This window comes from Corylus avellana, chromosome 11 (assembly GCF_965113065.1).
Source record: "Corylus avellana chromosome 11, dhCorAvel1.hap1.2, whole genome shotgun sequence".
Lineage (NCBI taxonomy): Eukaryota > Viridiplantae > Streptophyta > Magnoliopsida > Fagales > Betulaceae > Corylus > Corylus avellana.
The window spans coordinates 20371273-20383050 of NC_142500.1; the positions used below are offsets into that span (position 1 = coordinate 20371273).

The 11778-nt window shown below is 37.3% G+C and overlaps 2 protein-coding genes across 3 annotated transcripts; one reads left to right on the forward strand and one right to left on the reverse strand.

The window, feature by feature from the left end:
- The first annotated feature begins 424 nt into the window (after window positions 1–424).
- Window positions 425–1765, forward strand: LOC132165680 (PRA1 family protein F3). Its single transcript, XM_059576341.2, has 2 exons — window positions 425–1305; window positions 1409–1765. Exon 1 carries the CDS (start codon window positions 655–657, stop codon window positions 1228–1230), a length of 576 nt encoding a protein of 191 aa, XP_059432324.2. The 5' UTR covers window positions 425–654; the 3' UTR covers window positions 1231–1305; window positions 1409–1765.
- A 625-nt stretch (window positions 1766–2390) lies between these two features.
- DRIP2 (DREB2A-interacting protein 2) lies at window positions 2391–9176 on the reverse strand. Of its 2 annotated transcripts, none has more exons than XM_059576258.2 (8): window positions 9011–9176; window positions 8634–8846; window positions 7676–7775; window positions 5931–6264; window positions 5332–5777; window positions 5160–5210; window positions 4003–4075; window positions 2391–3037 (listed from the first exon to the last, which is right to left on the reverse strand). In XM_059576258.2, the coding sequence occupies exons 2-8, from the start codon at window positions 8746–8748 to the stop codon at window positions 2864–2866; spliced, it is 1293 nt and encodes a 430-aa protein (XP_059432241.2). In that variant the 5' UTR covers window positions 8749–8846; window positions 9011–9176; the 3' UTR covers window positions 2391–2863. The 2 variants fall into 2 exon arrangements, with proteins under 2 accessions (XP_059432241.2, XP_059432239.2); XM_059576256.2 differs by having other exon boundaries at window positions 8946–9176.
- Between the last annotated feature and the right edge of the window lie 2602 nt (window positions 9177–11778).

Sequence of the window (11778 nt, forward strand, 5' to 3'; positions counted from 1 at the left end):
GTTTGACCATAAAGTCACAACCCATATTCGACGAACTATATCCAATCCCATACTCAATGTGATAGTTGGCTCTGATTCAAATGATACAAATTTTACGTAGAAGTTATACTTGAAAATTGGCTTACAAGGAAAATTGCACTTAAAAATTTATATATGCATAATTAAGTTTGTATTTAAGATTGAAAATTGAAAATTGGCTCTAAAATTGAAAATTGTTGTCGTGAGAAAAACATATGTTTTTTGTTTTTTTAATAATATTAAAATTTTGTTATTAAAAAAAGCTTATATTTCTACTAATTTTCTAGCATGCTATTATAAAAATTATTCGAATAAAAATTTGAATGAAAAGTAGGTCGCCATTTTTAGTATGGACCAGTGAGACCACTCACCAGTATTTTATCCTTTCGGCCCTATAGAATTAAATGCCTCTCTTATCAATCGGATATATCTAGGGCCGACTGCCGACTGCCGAGAACCCAAAACGATGTCGTCTTTGGCCATTCTCACGAATCTCACCCGATGCTTTCCCACTCACAAATATCAAAACCCAGCGTATCAAATCTCCTCTCTCTCTCCCTCTGCTTTTGAATCAATTTGATTTCTCATTAGGGTTTTTGATTTTCTGTGTCTCTCTCCCAAGGGGTTTCCTCTCCAATGTCTTCGCAATCAGCAGCCTACTACTCCACACTCCCCTCCACTTCCGCCGCCACCGGAGACGCGCGCTTCTCCTTCCCTACGAGTCGCCCATGGCGGGAGCTCGTCCAACCGTTTTCCTCCTTCACGCGCCCCTCCGCGCTGGGCGAAGCCGGCATCCGCATAAAGCGCAACCTGAGCAACTTCCGCGTGAACTACGCGGTCATCGTCCTCCTCGTCCTCTTCCTCAGCCTCCTCTGGCACCCGATCTCCATGATTGTCTTCCTTCTCATCTTCGTCGCCTGGTGCTTCCTGTACCTCCTCCGCGACGCGCCGCTCGTGTTCTTCAACCGCCACGTCGACGACCGCCTCATTCTCGGCTTCCTCGCGGTCGTCACCGTCGTCGCTCTGGTGCTCACCGCCGTGTGGTTGAACGTGCTGGTTTCGCTCTTGATCGGAGCCGCGATTGTCGTCCTTCACGCTACGTTTCGTGGCACGGAGGACTTGTATTACGACGACGAGCAAGACGCCGCCGATGGAGGCCTCTTCTCCGTTGTCGGCAGTCCCCCCACGCGCTCCGCTTTCAGCCGCATATAAGACCGTTTGTCACGCGCCGAAGGTTGTCGAAATACAAAGATTTCTCATCATTGAACATGCCGGGCCAGGAATCTGGTATTTTCGTTTTTGTTGCTTATAGTTGGTTCTTGATATGATCGAATTTTTCTTGAATTTTAAATTCCATCAATATGAAGAATATGCTTTGTAAATGTTGCAGTATGAATTGAAGTTATACAGATTCTCTTTACTGTTGTGCCATGTGTGTGTGAGAGAAGTTGTCAACTCCGTTGATTGTGGGATGTGGGATTTACAAGTACAAGGCATTGGAGATTGCAATGCATTTGTTATGGCCCATGTGGGGGAATGCGAGAGAAACGATACAAGGAAGAAGCCAAAAGGCCATTTTTATGGCCCTTTTCATGTTCTACTTATTAGTTTAATGATACAGACTTTGTAAATTCCGATTGGAGTTTGTAGTTTTTTGAGTTCCTTCAATTAGTGGGATATTGTTTCATTGTTGACTGCTTTCAATGTTGTGTGTGAGCTTAATAGGATTGTATCTTTAGAACCCCAATTGAATATGTTGTATTTAAGAAGAAAAGTTTCAAGATTGACAAGGAAAACTGGAAAGTTGTCTTTGGCCCTTTGGAAACTTTCATGGATGGTGGCAACACCCTCGGAGTCTTTGGGTGGTCAGGTCACGGCCATCGTAAGAGCCATTGGAAGTGATAGCTGATCACCCAATGAGCGAGATTTGATGGTCGTGATGGAGGTAGCGCCAATCAACAAAGAGGGAGAGGATTTGTGAAAAACAAGAAGAAAAAAAAAATTGACTTGACGTGGCATGCCTTTCATCTCAATATTTTTTGAGGGGTCGTTGAAACCCAAAAAATTAGTCGTTTTTAATACTAACCATGACAATCCGAAGCTTTGGAAGTGTCTATTTTAATTGGATTGGACCGCAATTCTTGTATTCAAATTCAGGGTTTTAACAGTTTTGGGAGAGAAGCTCATTCAACCTTCAAGAACACCAATTTTGATTTTGGGATCTGAACCAGTCTAGAAAGTCGGATTATTAAATAAGCACAGAAATTTCCTACCATTCAAATGAAAATGGCATTACATAACAGCAACAGCTCATTCATCCTAACTATTTGAAGAGCCAAAATATCAAAAGGGGGGAGTTTCTGGCACATGACTATTTCAGAATGATGATAGTAGTAATTTGCTATTGAATGTAATAAAGTACTTCTTGTTACAAGCAAGCTGAACAACTAGTAGCCACAAAGTGTGTATAAAAAAAAAAAAAATTAAAGGGTTCTACAACGTGGTGTGTAATCATGCAGTAATTAGAAAAATAAATCCATACACTTGAAGAGTGGACCTCTTGATCATATAACAGCCAACCAGCAGACCATGCCATTGTATAGGGGGGCACTGATTATTTCAACATGGGTAACATTATGGGAGTGGCCTTTTAGTAGCTTATTTTCTTCTCCCCTCCAATCCTGAGTGCCGTGGCTGGCAATTCATTGTGAAGGAACCAATTCTAGAATACATACTCATAACATACATGCTGCCGGATCGGGAAGTCCTACACTACATGGAGATTCTAAGGAGTATATTTAGATTATGGAAGATGTCAAAGGGAAGCAGATGGAGAAAACCATGATCAAGGGTCTGAAACCTTTCGACCATACGCCAGCACCATCACATAATCCTTTGCCGAGGACCCAATGGATGCCGGAACTCGCTCCAATGTTGCCGTCGTTTTTAGCCACAAATCAACTAAATTATATAATCGCAAGGTGGGGACAACAGGTTGCCCCATGCATTTGATCTCAACCTGCAAGAGCATTGAGTGAACGGTTACCAACGTATAAACTCAAAATACCCAGCTTTGTTTATAAAATACCGATGGACAAATACCAAAGGAAGGCCAATGGTGTTTATCCATTGTAGGTTATACAGCTCCTTGAAAATTAAGGAATTTAACAAAATACTTTCTTTATCCTTAAAGGGGCCTTTATTTAGTACAATCATAAGTCTCCGGCTGTCTGGGGCAAGTCAACGGTTTGAGACTCGGGAGTCAAAACCTGAAGGTAGGACCATATTCAAGTGAACACTTTCAAGACCCTACTTAGTTGGGATTAACACTGGATAATGATTGTCACTATTCTCATGGACCATATTCAGAAGACATTACAAAATGCGAACTTCTGTTAATGCTATAAATTATAACTCAATGCTCCCATGCGGCAGCATATATGCAAACAGGCTCTGTTAGAGATGGACCATGAGACTAGTGATTTACTTTTGTTTTACTCGTCACTACTTTTCAGCCAATTAATTCAGTTGTCTACTTGTTTTAGAGAGGAGGGGCCATAAATATGGGGCTAAAATTCAGGAAAATTTTGTTTGGTTTCTAGGTTCTTAAAAAACATAGCTGCATGTTTAGGGCACTTGATTTTGAGTTAGCAATACCATTCTGCCTAAACCACCATCAGTCCGAAAAAATACAAATTCATAATATTGATGGCTAATTCAAGATTAGAAGAATACAGAAAAGGTTGATTGGGAGTGCACCTTTACAAATGATATGGGACATTTCATAAGGAATCTCTTAAAAGACAAGTAGGAGAAGCTTTTAGTATTTAAATTGTTTCCAGCACATAAGAATATATAGGGTCAAGACAACCCATTGAAATTTGTAACTTTAGCCTGTTGAACCTTATGGCAACTCTAAACAGAGCAATAGAATCATTCAAGTTAGTTTCTATTAATTAAAGAAGTATTGACAATTTCACTCACCTCAGCTTCGCTGGCGAGTTCCAGTTTCCTCATCAGGTACTTTTGGATAAATGAAACAGGCATATTTCCATCCCTGTGACAAAATACACAAACATGACATAAAGATATATCCCGACTATCATATCCTTCTTTCCACTTTAGTCAGTAATAAATATAAATTCCAATTCACATATCGTGGACTAGGTACAACAGTTTTAAAAGACAACTGCTAATCGAACATATTAACATCACTTTCTTTCTCTTTAGAGCAAATGTAATTTCAAGCCAGTTGAAATTTTCTGTGGTACATTGTTGAACTGTTTTTTGATTAACATAGCACGCATGCAAGAGAGGATCAAAATCTCAGTTACAGTTTCATATTCCAGGGTGAAAAATGGAACAATTTTCATTTGGTCTGACGGGCCCAATACATAATGAGCACTACCATTAGGGCTGACTCTGAATGTGAAATTCATGTGAGAACAGTTATTGCACACTAGGATATCTCAGAAAAAGTATCTTTGCTATTAGCAGTTCAATATAGATGCTTCACATTTTGACAAAAAGTCAGTTTGGTAGAGATAGTCAAATTAAGAGGATTTTTATGATGGGAGAGGGGGGAGATGGATGCTGGGATTATAGATTCTTTACAGTTTCATATGATATATATAATTACAGTACATAGAGATAGTTTAACATACAGGCGACTCAAATAACTAATTTTCAGCTTGAAATAAAAATGATGTTTGAGCTGCCTGAGAAGCAGAGCACAAAGCACAATAATTGAGGTGAGAACTGAAAGAAAAACCAAGCCCACGTTCAAGGCTTATGATGGCAGCTGGAGAGCATATACTTAGGAACATCACCTATGCCTACCAGAAGTCTCCACAGTGTATATACTTCTTAAAATATTTACAAACTAGAATCACCGTACTGGTGCTTATCATAAGCATCCTAAAAACCGTGACTCAATAGCATGTGAAGGATTTCTCAGTGGGAGCATTTTGAGATTAACCGATTAAGATAATTGGGTTATAACTTGGATAAGTTTTATTTCTGTTATTTACGCAGATAACCTTGACACATACATAATCCATCAAAATGTACACATTTAGTTATGTTATCAAATAAGCTATCAAAAGCAATGAATACCATGTGAAGTGGCAAAAGGAACTTACTTTATTCTTAAGTAACTTGCAGGAATTTGTGGCAAGGGTGAACTTCCTTCCCTGAAACCATCAATTTCAAGTCAATGTTAAACAGAGGAAAACCAAATGTTCAGCACTAATTCAACCAGTTTTTATAATCAAATTAACTATATCAGGTTTCAAAGCTGAAGTTATTTCTCACTGGTCTTCGGAAGCTACTAGAGAGAACCAAACTGGACCAAGTCTTCTTTCATGTTTTGCACCAGCAGCATCCAGCACAGCTTGGGGTGAAAAGCATGATTCTCCAGAAACATGTTCCCTTTTCCGGCGAACCCTTCGTAACATTTTAGGTTTTACTGTTTCTGAAGAGACAGGATCAGTGATATTCTTTTCATCCTCAACTTTCAATTTGCGTTTAACTTCCTTAATTTTGGATTTTCGCACTCGACCTTCACTCTCATTGGCTTGCATAGGTTCTAGCTTAGCATCAGACCCCTGTGAATTAGACTTGAAAGATTTAGTCCTATTTGCAACTTCCACCAGACAGTTTAAAGGTTTCCAGAGATCCAATTTTGCGTCCCATGGTTCCACATCATTCTCTGTTTCTTTAATGGAGGTGGAGTGGCTAGGCTCACCAGGGGAAGAGCTCTATAACAGTCAAATATAAGAGCATGAAAGTTATTAGTGAACTGGAGCAGATGCAATCTTTTTGAGCTAGTGGAAAACAAAACTATATAGGAAGGCTGAAAAATATAAGTCATGGAAAGCATGAAGAAAACAGCATATTGGCCTTCTCTTTACCTGCCCAGTATTCTGCAGAAACTTGTTTGAAGTCTCTGGTGAGCTTGAACTCTCATGATGATCTTCCACAGAATCACCCTCCTTTTTAATGAGTTTCTCAATAGAAAATCTGGAACCTTGTAAAGCAGAAGCCTTTCTTGAAACAGCTCTTGATCTTCTCCCAGTCATGGTAGCCTGGGTTGACACTCTGGGAGTGCTGACTACCAATGACGAGAGTGATCTCTCCTTTCTTCTAGCTGGTAATGTAGTTGAAGGCACAGCTTCAGGTGCATTTACCTTTCTTCTTTTGAAAGGGAAAATCTTGGCCCTTACATCTTGCAAACTGTGGTCCGGCCTGATGATTAGAAGTTATTAAGTATGGCTAACTATACAATGGATTCTCATCTAAAGCATCCACTGAAATGTGTGGTTAATATGCGGATCTAAATGTGCATGCTGCTCAGAAAGCAGATTTTATTGTTGCTGCAGAATGGTACGTGTGATGAGAAGTTGAAAGATGGCAGTAAATGAACTCCAATTTATGGCAATCTATATCAAGCACAATGACATGAATGCAAAGCAACCCACCCGCATACAAGCAGAAAGCCAGAAGGAAGAAAAAAAACTACTCAAAGCATCAATACGCACAAACGGATACACAATACAAATTCCAACAGCCCAACATGCCAATAAATACGCCCTTGCAGCCCAACATGCCAATAAATACGCCCTTGCAAATTCGTAAAATAATTAGCATCTTTCCATATTTTTAGAAATTACAAAAATATTATCTCTTACCTAAATTTTGACTAAAACAATACCTAATTTTTCTTACAACAATTTCAGCTATAAAAAATGGATGCAAATATATATCAAGCACCCGAAACCATTATCTGGTAATAAAGGGCATAAAATGAATTGTGGGGTGTACTTCATTGGAAAGCTTTCTACCCTTTCAGTTGTAAGCTTTCACATTTTTTGTATTAGATATGGAAGTATACAAAGTATTATTAAAAGGAAAAAGACCAAAAACATAAAAACAAAAAAACAAAAAAAAAAAAAAAAAAGAAAGAAAGAAAGTGGAAGAAGCCATCTGCAGAGTTCCAACTAAAGAAAAAATTACATGATTGGCAAAAGTAAGTGATAGAGAAGTGCAATGTGCCTTTGTAAGTTAAAAGTCTTTGAGAATGTTTGTAGCTGAGAGATAAGTAACAGAAAGCCTCACATCTAGTTGTATGTAGTGACAGAACTTATTAAAAGGAGAAAAAACAAACGATCTTGAGAGTTTCAAATTGCATCATTCTACTTCCTCATTAAAGTCTTCTTGAGACCAGCATCTTCTCTCGGCATCTCAATATTTACCCAAAGTAGCACATGTACCCCAATTTATTCTATATAATTTGATCCTCTTTTCCAGTAAAACAGTATACTCATGGGGAGCACCAGTGGGGGAGGATGCAAGACTCCTATACAAATGCATCTATATTACAAAATAATCAAGCTTTGACTAAGTGATCAAAAATTATATCGCATTTCTATCTGAACATAACAGCTACTGGTTGAACTATATGTGCCTTGTGCATGTGCAATGACATCAATCATTCAACAACTGCATCTCAAGCACTTGCTTATGGAAGTATCCAATCATATGAACTCGAAATATCACTTTTGTATGCAAGCTCATTTCATGGTATATATAAAAGTACAAAGAGAGAGAGAGAGAGAGAGATTGTATTTGTAGCTGAGCTATAGATCACGGATCAAACCTTAATTTCTCCAGTGGAACACAACCCAGATCCGTATTGCATATTGGACAGCATTCTAATTCCTCATCTGAAATCTTATTATATATGCACTTCCTGCAAACTGGATGAAATTCAAAATACCAATCATCAGACAACATCCGTTCAGTTAGTCAATAACTTTACTAAGTAATAGAGACAAGGAAATTCAAATATATAAAATTTTCAAAAAATCAATTTCCGATAAACTCTTCAACTTAGGAAAAGAGGCCAGCGAAAATAAGTCCTAGGATATAGACCATACTTAGAATTCGTTTTTCACACATAAGGCTTACAATAGCTTTTCTTAGAGTCTTGACCAGAAGAAGAGGCTTCTAAGCTATGTGATAGCATAATTTACTGACTGCGATAGAAATTAAATTATCAATTACAACAAAACGAGAATTAATGCATCCCCTGATACTTGATTTCCCAATAAACAAACTGTATTATTGTATCCTAGTCTCGCCCATAGGCAAGCACACTCAAAGCCCAACAAAATCTAAAATTTCCTAATATACCTTTTGCATGAGTGCAATGCTAGTATGCTTACTTAGTCACTACAAAAAAAGGCCCTCCATTATATCACTATTAGCCAAACATCCAAATCTTTCTCCACAACGTATATTTATGAAACAGAAACTTGTTTAGGGAAAGTAATAATTGGATTTAAGGATCTCTATTTCAAGTACTGTGAGAGAGAGAGAGAGGAACAGAGATCCCTTAAAACATCAAAATACTACAAAACCCAATGCCCAGATCAAAAAGAGCCAAACCAAGCCAAACCCATATAATAAAACACATAATAACAACAACCCATATAAGCAAAATCACAAAATGCCTCAACAAGAAGCCTTAATCCCCAAATTTTTAAAATTTGCATATTAAAAAAAGCCAAAACAAACGAGATTCAAACCACAAGAAACAGATTAGAGAGACTCACACGTATGGAGGCATTCAGATATCGTAGTGGCATCTCTGAAGAGCTTCTTGCATAAAGGACAAGTCATGCACGCCACAATCGTCTCCCGCCTGACCTTCACCACCGGATTCGCCATTTCCACCACCCAAAGCCTCTCTCACCCACGTGTCCGCACACTGCATGTCACCACCACACGCGCACACGCAAAATTTACGTCCATTTCTCTATGTTGACCTGCATTAGACCCAGTAACGCAGAAGTGAGAACAAGAATAAGCAAACAAAGCCAGCAAATACGGTACCAAGACGAATAATTTAATGCATAGTCGCATACAGAGAAGCAAATGGTTCTTGATCGGTGGAGAAAACCAAAGCTGGTGACTCAGAGTGTGAGATTACCAAATGGGTCGGCGAGATTTGTGGGGATTTGACGTGGGTTTCGGTGTATTTGTAGAGAGAGAGAAAGGGTCTGTCTGATTGATCTGAATCGATGAGAGGAGAGGTTCTCTTCGTTGAAAATAGCATGAACCAGGAGTTTCTTTCTTTTTATATATAAAAAATTTGTTTACTTTTCTTTTTCTTTTTTCTCTGTGTGTTTTTATTTGTGCGTTGTTTTATTATTATTATTATTATTTTTTTTTTTTGTTTCTAATTTGAAATTGTTTAGTGTCAAAGAGACGAGTTCGACAGCTGAAGTGCGAGCTAAAGGGTGGGGATAACGTGCGCTTGGGTGCGCCACAGGGTTTCGTGTACGCGACGGCGAGTTATGCGGGAGTGGGTGGTGTTAATGTGTGCACCGGTGCATGTTAGCGAGCCCTCGTGATTCAGATGGAGTTACTTCGGTTCAGGTTTTTGCTTTTTGTGTTTTGTGCACAGAAAGTTACTTCGGTTCAGGTTTTCTTTTGGGACAAACACCTTTTGCTGCCAACTCACCTTTGATTAAAGTAACCATAATCCTATTTTTCATTTCATACCAGATTTTTACACTACCTTTATACAAACCTCATTTCCTATATTTCAATTTTCAAGTGAACACACTGTTTTTTTTCATTCTCCTCTTAAAATACGTCACATTAATCAGTGTAAAGCTTATGTAAAAATTAACAAAAAAAAGACATAAAACAGATGATCCTAAAGATTGTTTTCATGTTTTAATTTGATACAAATTGCAGTTTGTTCGAGCTCTTAACGAGAAACATTCTGATTAGTTTATCTGTTCGAGTAAATGTCGAAACAACTCAAAACTCAAGAGTCGGGACAGATAAACTCCATCGAAGTCCTTTCTCCGTTAGCAGTCGTAGTTCAAACAGTAAATTAAAAGAAGAAGGCATAAAATGACTGTGCCCCTTTGAAGAGGCAATGATGGAGTTGGTCGTATATATATTCTCTCCGGAGAAGGACAAAGAAGGATGGTGGAAATGTCAAATCCGTACGTCCAAATGTTTATTCCGCTCACATGAAAACCGTACAATACAGCGTGAGAATTTCTGTAGGTTGGAATTTGGCAAGTCAAATAGGTCTGCCCATCAGCCCATGCCCTCATTTTCTTCTCATTTCTCAACCTCAAAAATGGAATAACTAACAACCAAATGAGTTGCCTCCTCCTAGCCCCCCATGCATATGATGTTAGGTACCTTTTCTTTTTTATTCTTTTGGTATATTTTAACTTTAACACATATGAATCTTATGTTAGCCAAGCTAGCTACCTTTATTCCTCGTCCGATAGATCGAACAAATTGCAATTAATTTCGATTCATGCAGATTACGGTACGTTGGTCATTTAAATGAACTAATTGGTGGATCATTTACTAATTTTTTTTTTATCGGACTTAAGCCAAATCGGAAATCATTTGAAACCCTTTTGGCTGCTCACCAAAAAAAGGAGAGTTGTAAGTTGTAAGTAACTTGTGTTGAAGAAAAAAAGGTTTCAACAGCCTAAGCCTTATCTAAAATATTCAACAAACCAAAGGTGCAATCATTCATTGGAAAACTGACCTGCCATCCAAAGGGCCCCGAACATCAGAGTTGTTGACAACAATGCTGATAGAGGATGCTAGTACTCGATCACCGCGTGCTCTTTCCAAATGTGTTTTCCACATAAGATAATAAAATAAAATAAAATGTAATAGCACCTTTTATTATATTCTTTTTACAAACCCATGCCTTGGTAAAAAAAAAAATAATAAATAAATAATAAAATTTGACAAATAAATTTAAGTAACTGATATAGTAAGCGTCACCTAAACGTAATACTCTTAACCCAGATGCTAGCACAAGATTTAGTGGGAGGATAATTGGATAAATAGTGAAGGGATTTCATTTAATTCAGTCTATTAAATTGACATGCATAGAAAATAAAGCATGTGCTTTTACATTATTTTCAGTGTTATTAATGTAATAAACACATGGGTTTTGAACATATTTCAGTTTTATAGACTGACGAAAACTTTGCACATCTGCAGATCAAGATTTATTAAAATTGTAGATTCTAAAATCATGTGAATTCAAATTGTTTACCGCTTCAAAAATGTTACTTATTAAAAAAGGTGAAGAAAAAAAGCCTTTTGGTAGGAAAATTATTTTCAAGTTCTTACACTGTTATAAAAAATCTTTGAACTAAAAATTGTCTTTTAGTTTTATGAAGAAGAAAAAAAGGCGTCTATTCAAAAGTAAAGAATAAGCTTTTTGGGAGGATTTTTTTTTTTTTTTATTGCCTCAATTACACGTCACATTTTTAATAAGTACTAATTTTCAAACCATTCAATAAAAAAAAAAGCCTAAATTCACATAATTTAAAATTTTGCAATTTCTTTTATCCTTATCCGACCAAGCTTGTATTTTTCTCCAATGGATGTTGTTGAGCGAATGCAGTAAACGTGAAACATGCCATCACAGTAACTCTGTCCTGCATTAATTTAATTAATGCCCATTGCCAAAGGACCAAGCCAACTTGTCATTGTCTTTGACGCTGACGCCGACCAAATGATATTGCCTCTAAACGACTTTTACCCAATTTGAAAACAGTTTTCTTTGCCATTGTATAGGATAAATGTGTAATTTAAAATAAAATTATAAAAATAAATAAATAAACATATTGTTTAAAATTGGTATTTTAAAAAAATTACGATTTAAATACATAAATTAAAAAAAAAAAAAAAAATGGTTAT

What these genes read in the sequence shown, in the direction of transcription:
- LOC132165680 (XM_059576341.2), top strand. Translation starts at nt 655, where the DNA reads ATGTCTTCGCAATCAGCAGCCTACTACTCCACACTCCCCTCCACTTCC.
- DRIP2 (XM_059576258.2), bottom strand. Translation starts at nt 8,748, where the DNA reads ATGGCGAATCCGGTGGTGAAGGTCAGGCGGGAGACGATTGTGGCGTGC. An exon ending in ATCTGAATGCCTCCATACGT is followed by an intron (nt 7,776 to 8,633) that starts GTGAGTCTCTCT and finishes AATTTCATCCAG; the next exon opens with TTTGCAGGAAGTGCATATAT. An exon ending in CTAGTAGCTTCCGAAGACCA is followed by an intron (nt 5,211 to 5,331) that starts GTGAGAAATAAC and finishes TGATGGTTTCAG; the next exon opens with GGAAGGAAGTTCACCCTTGC.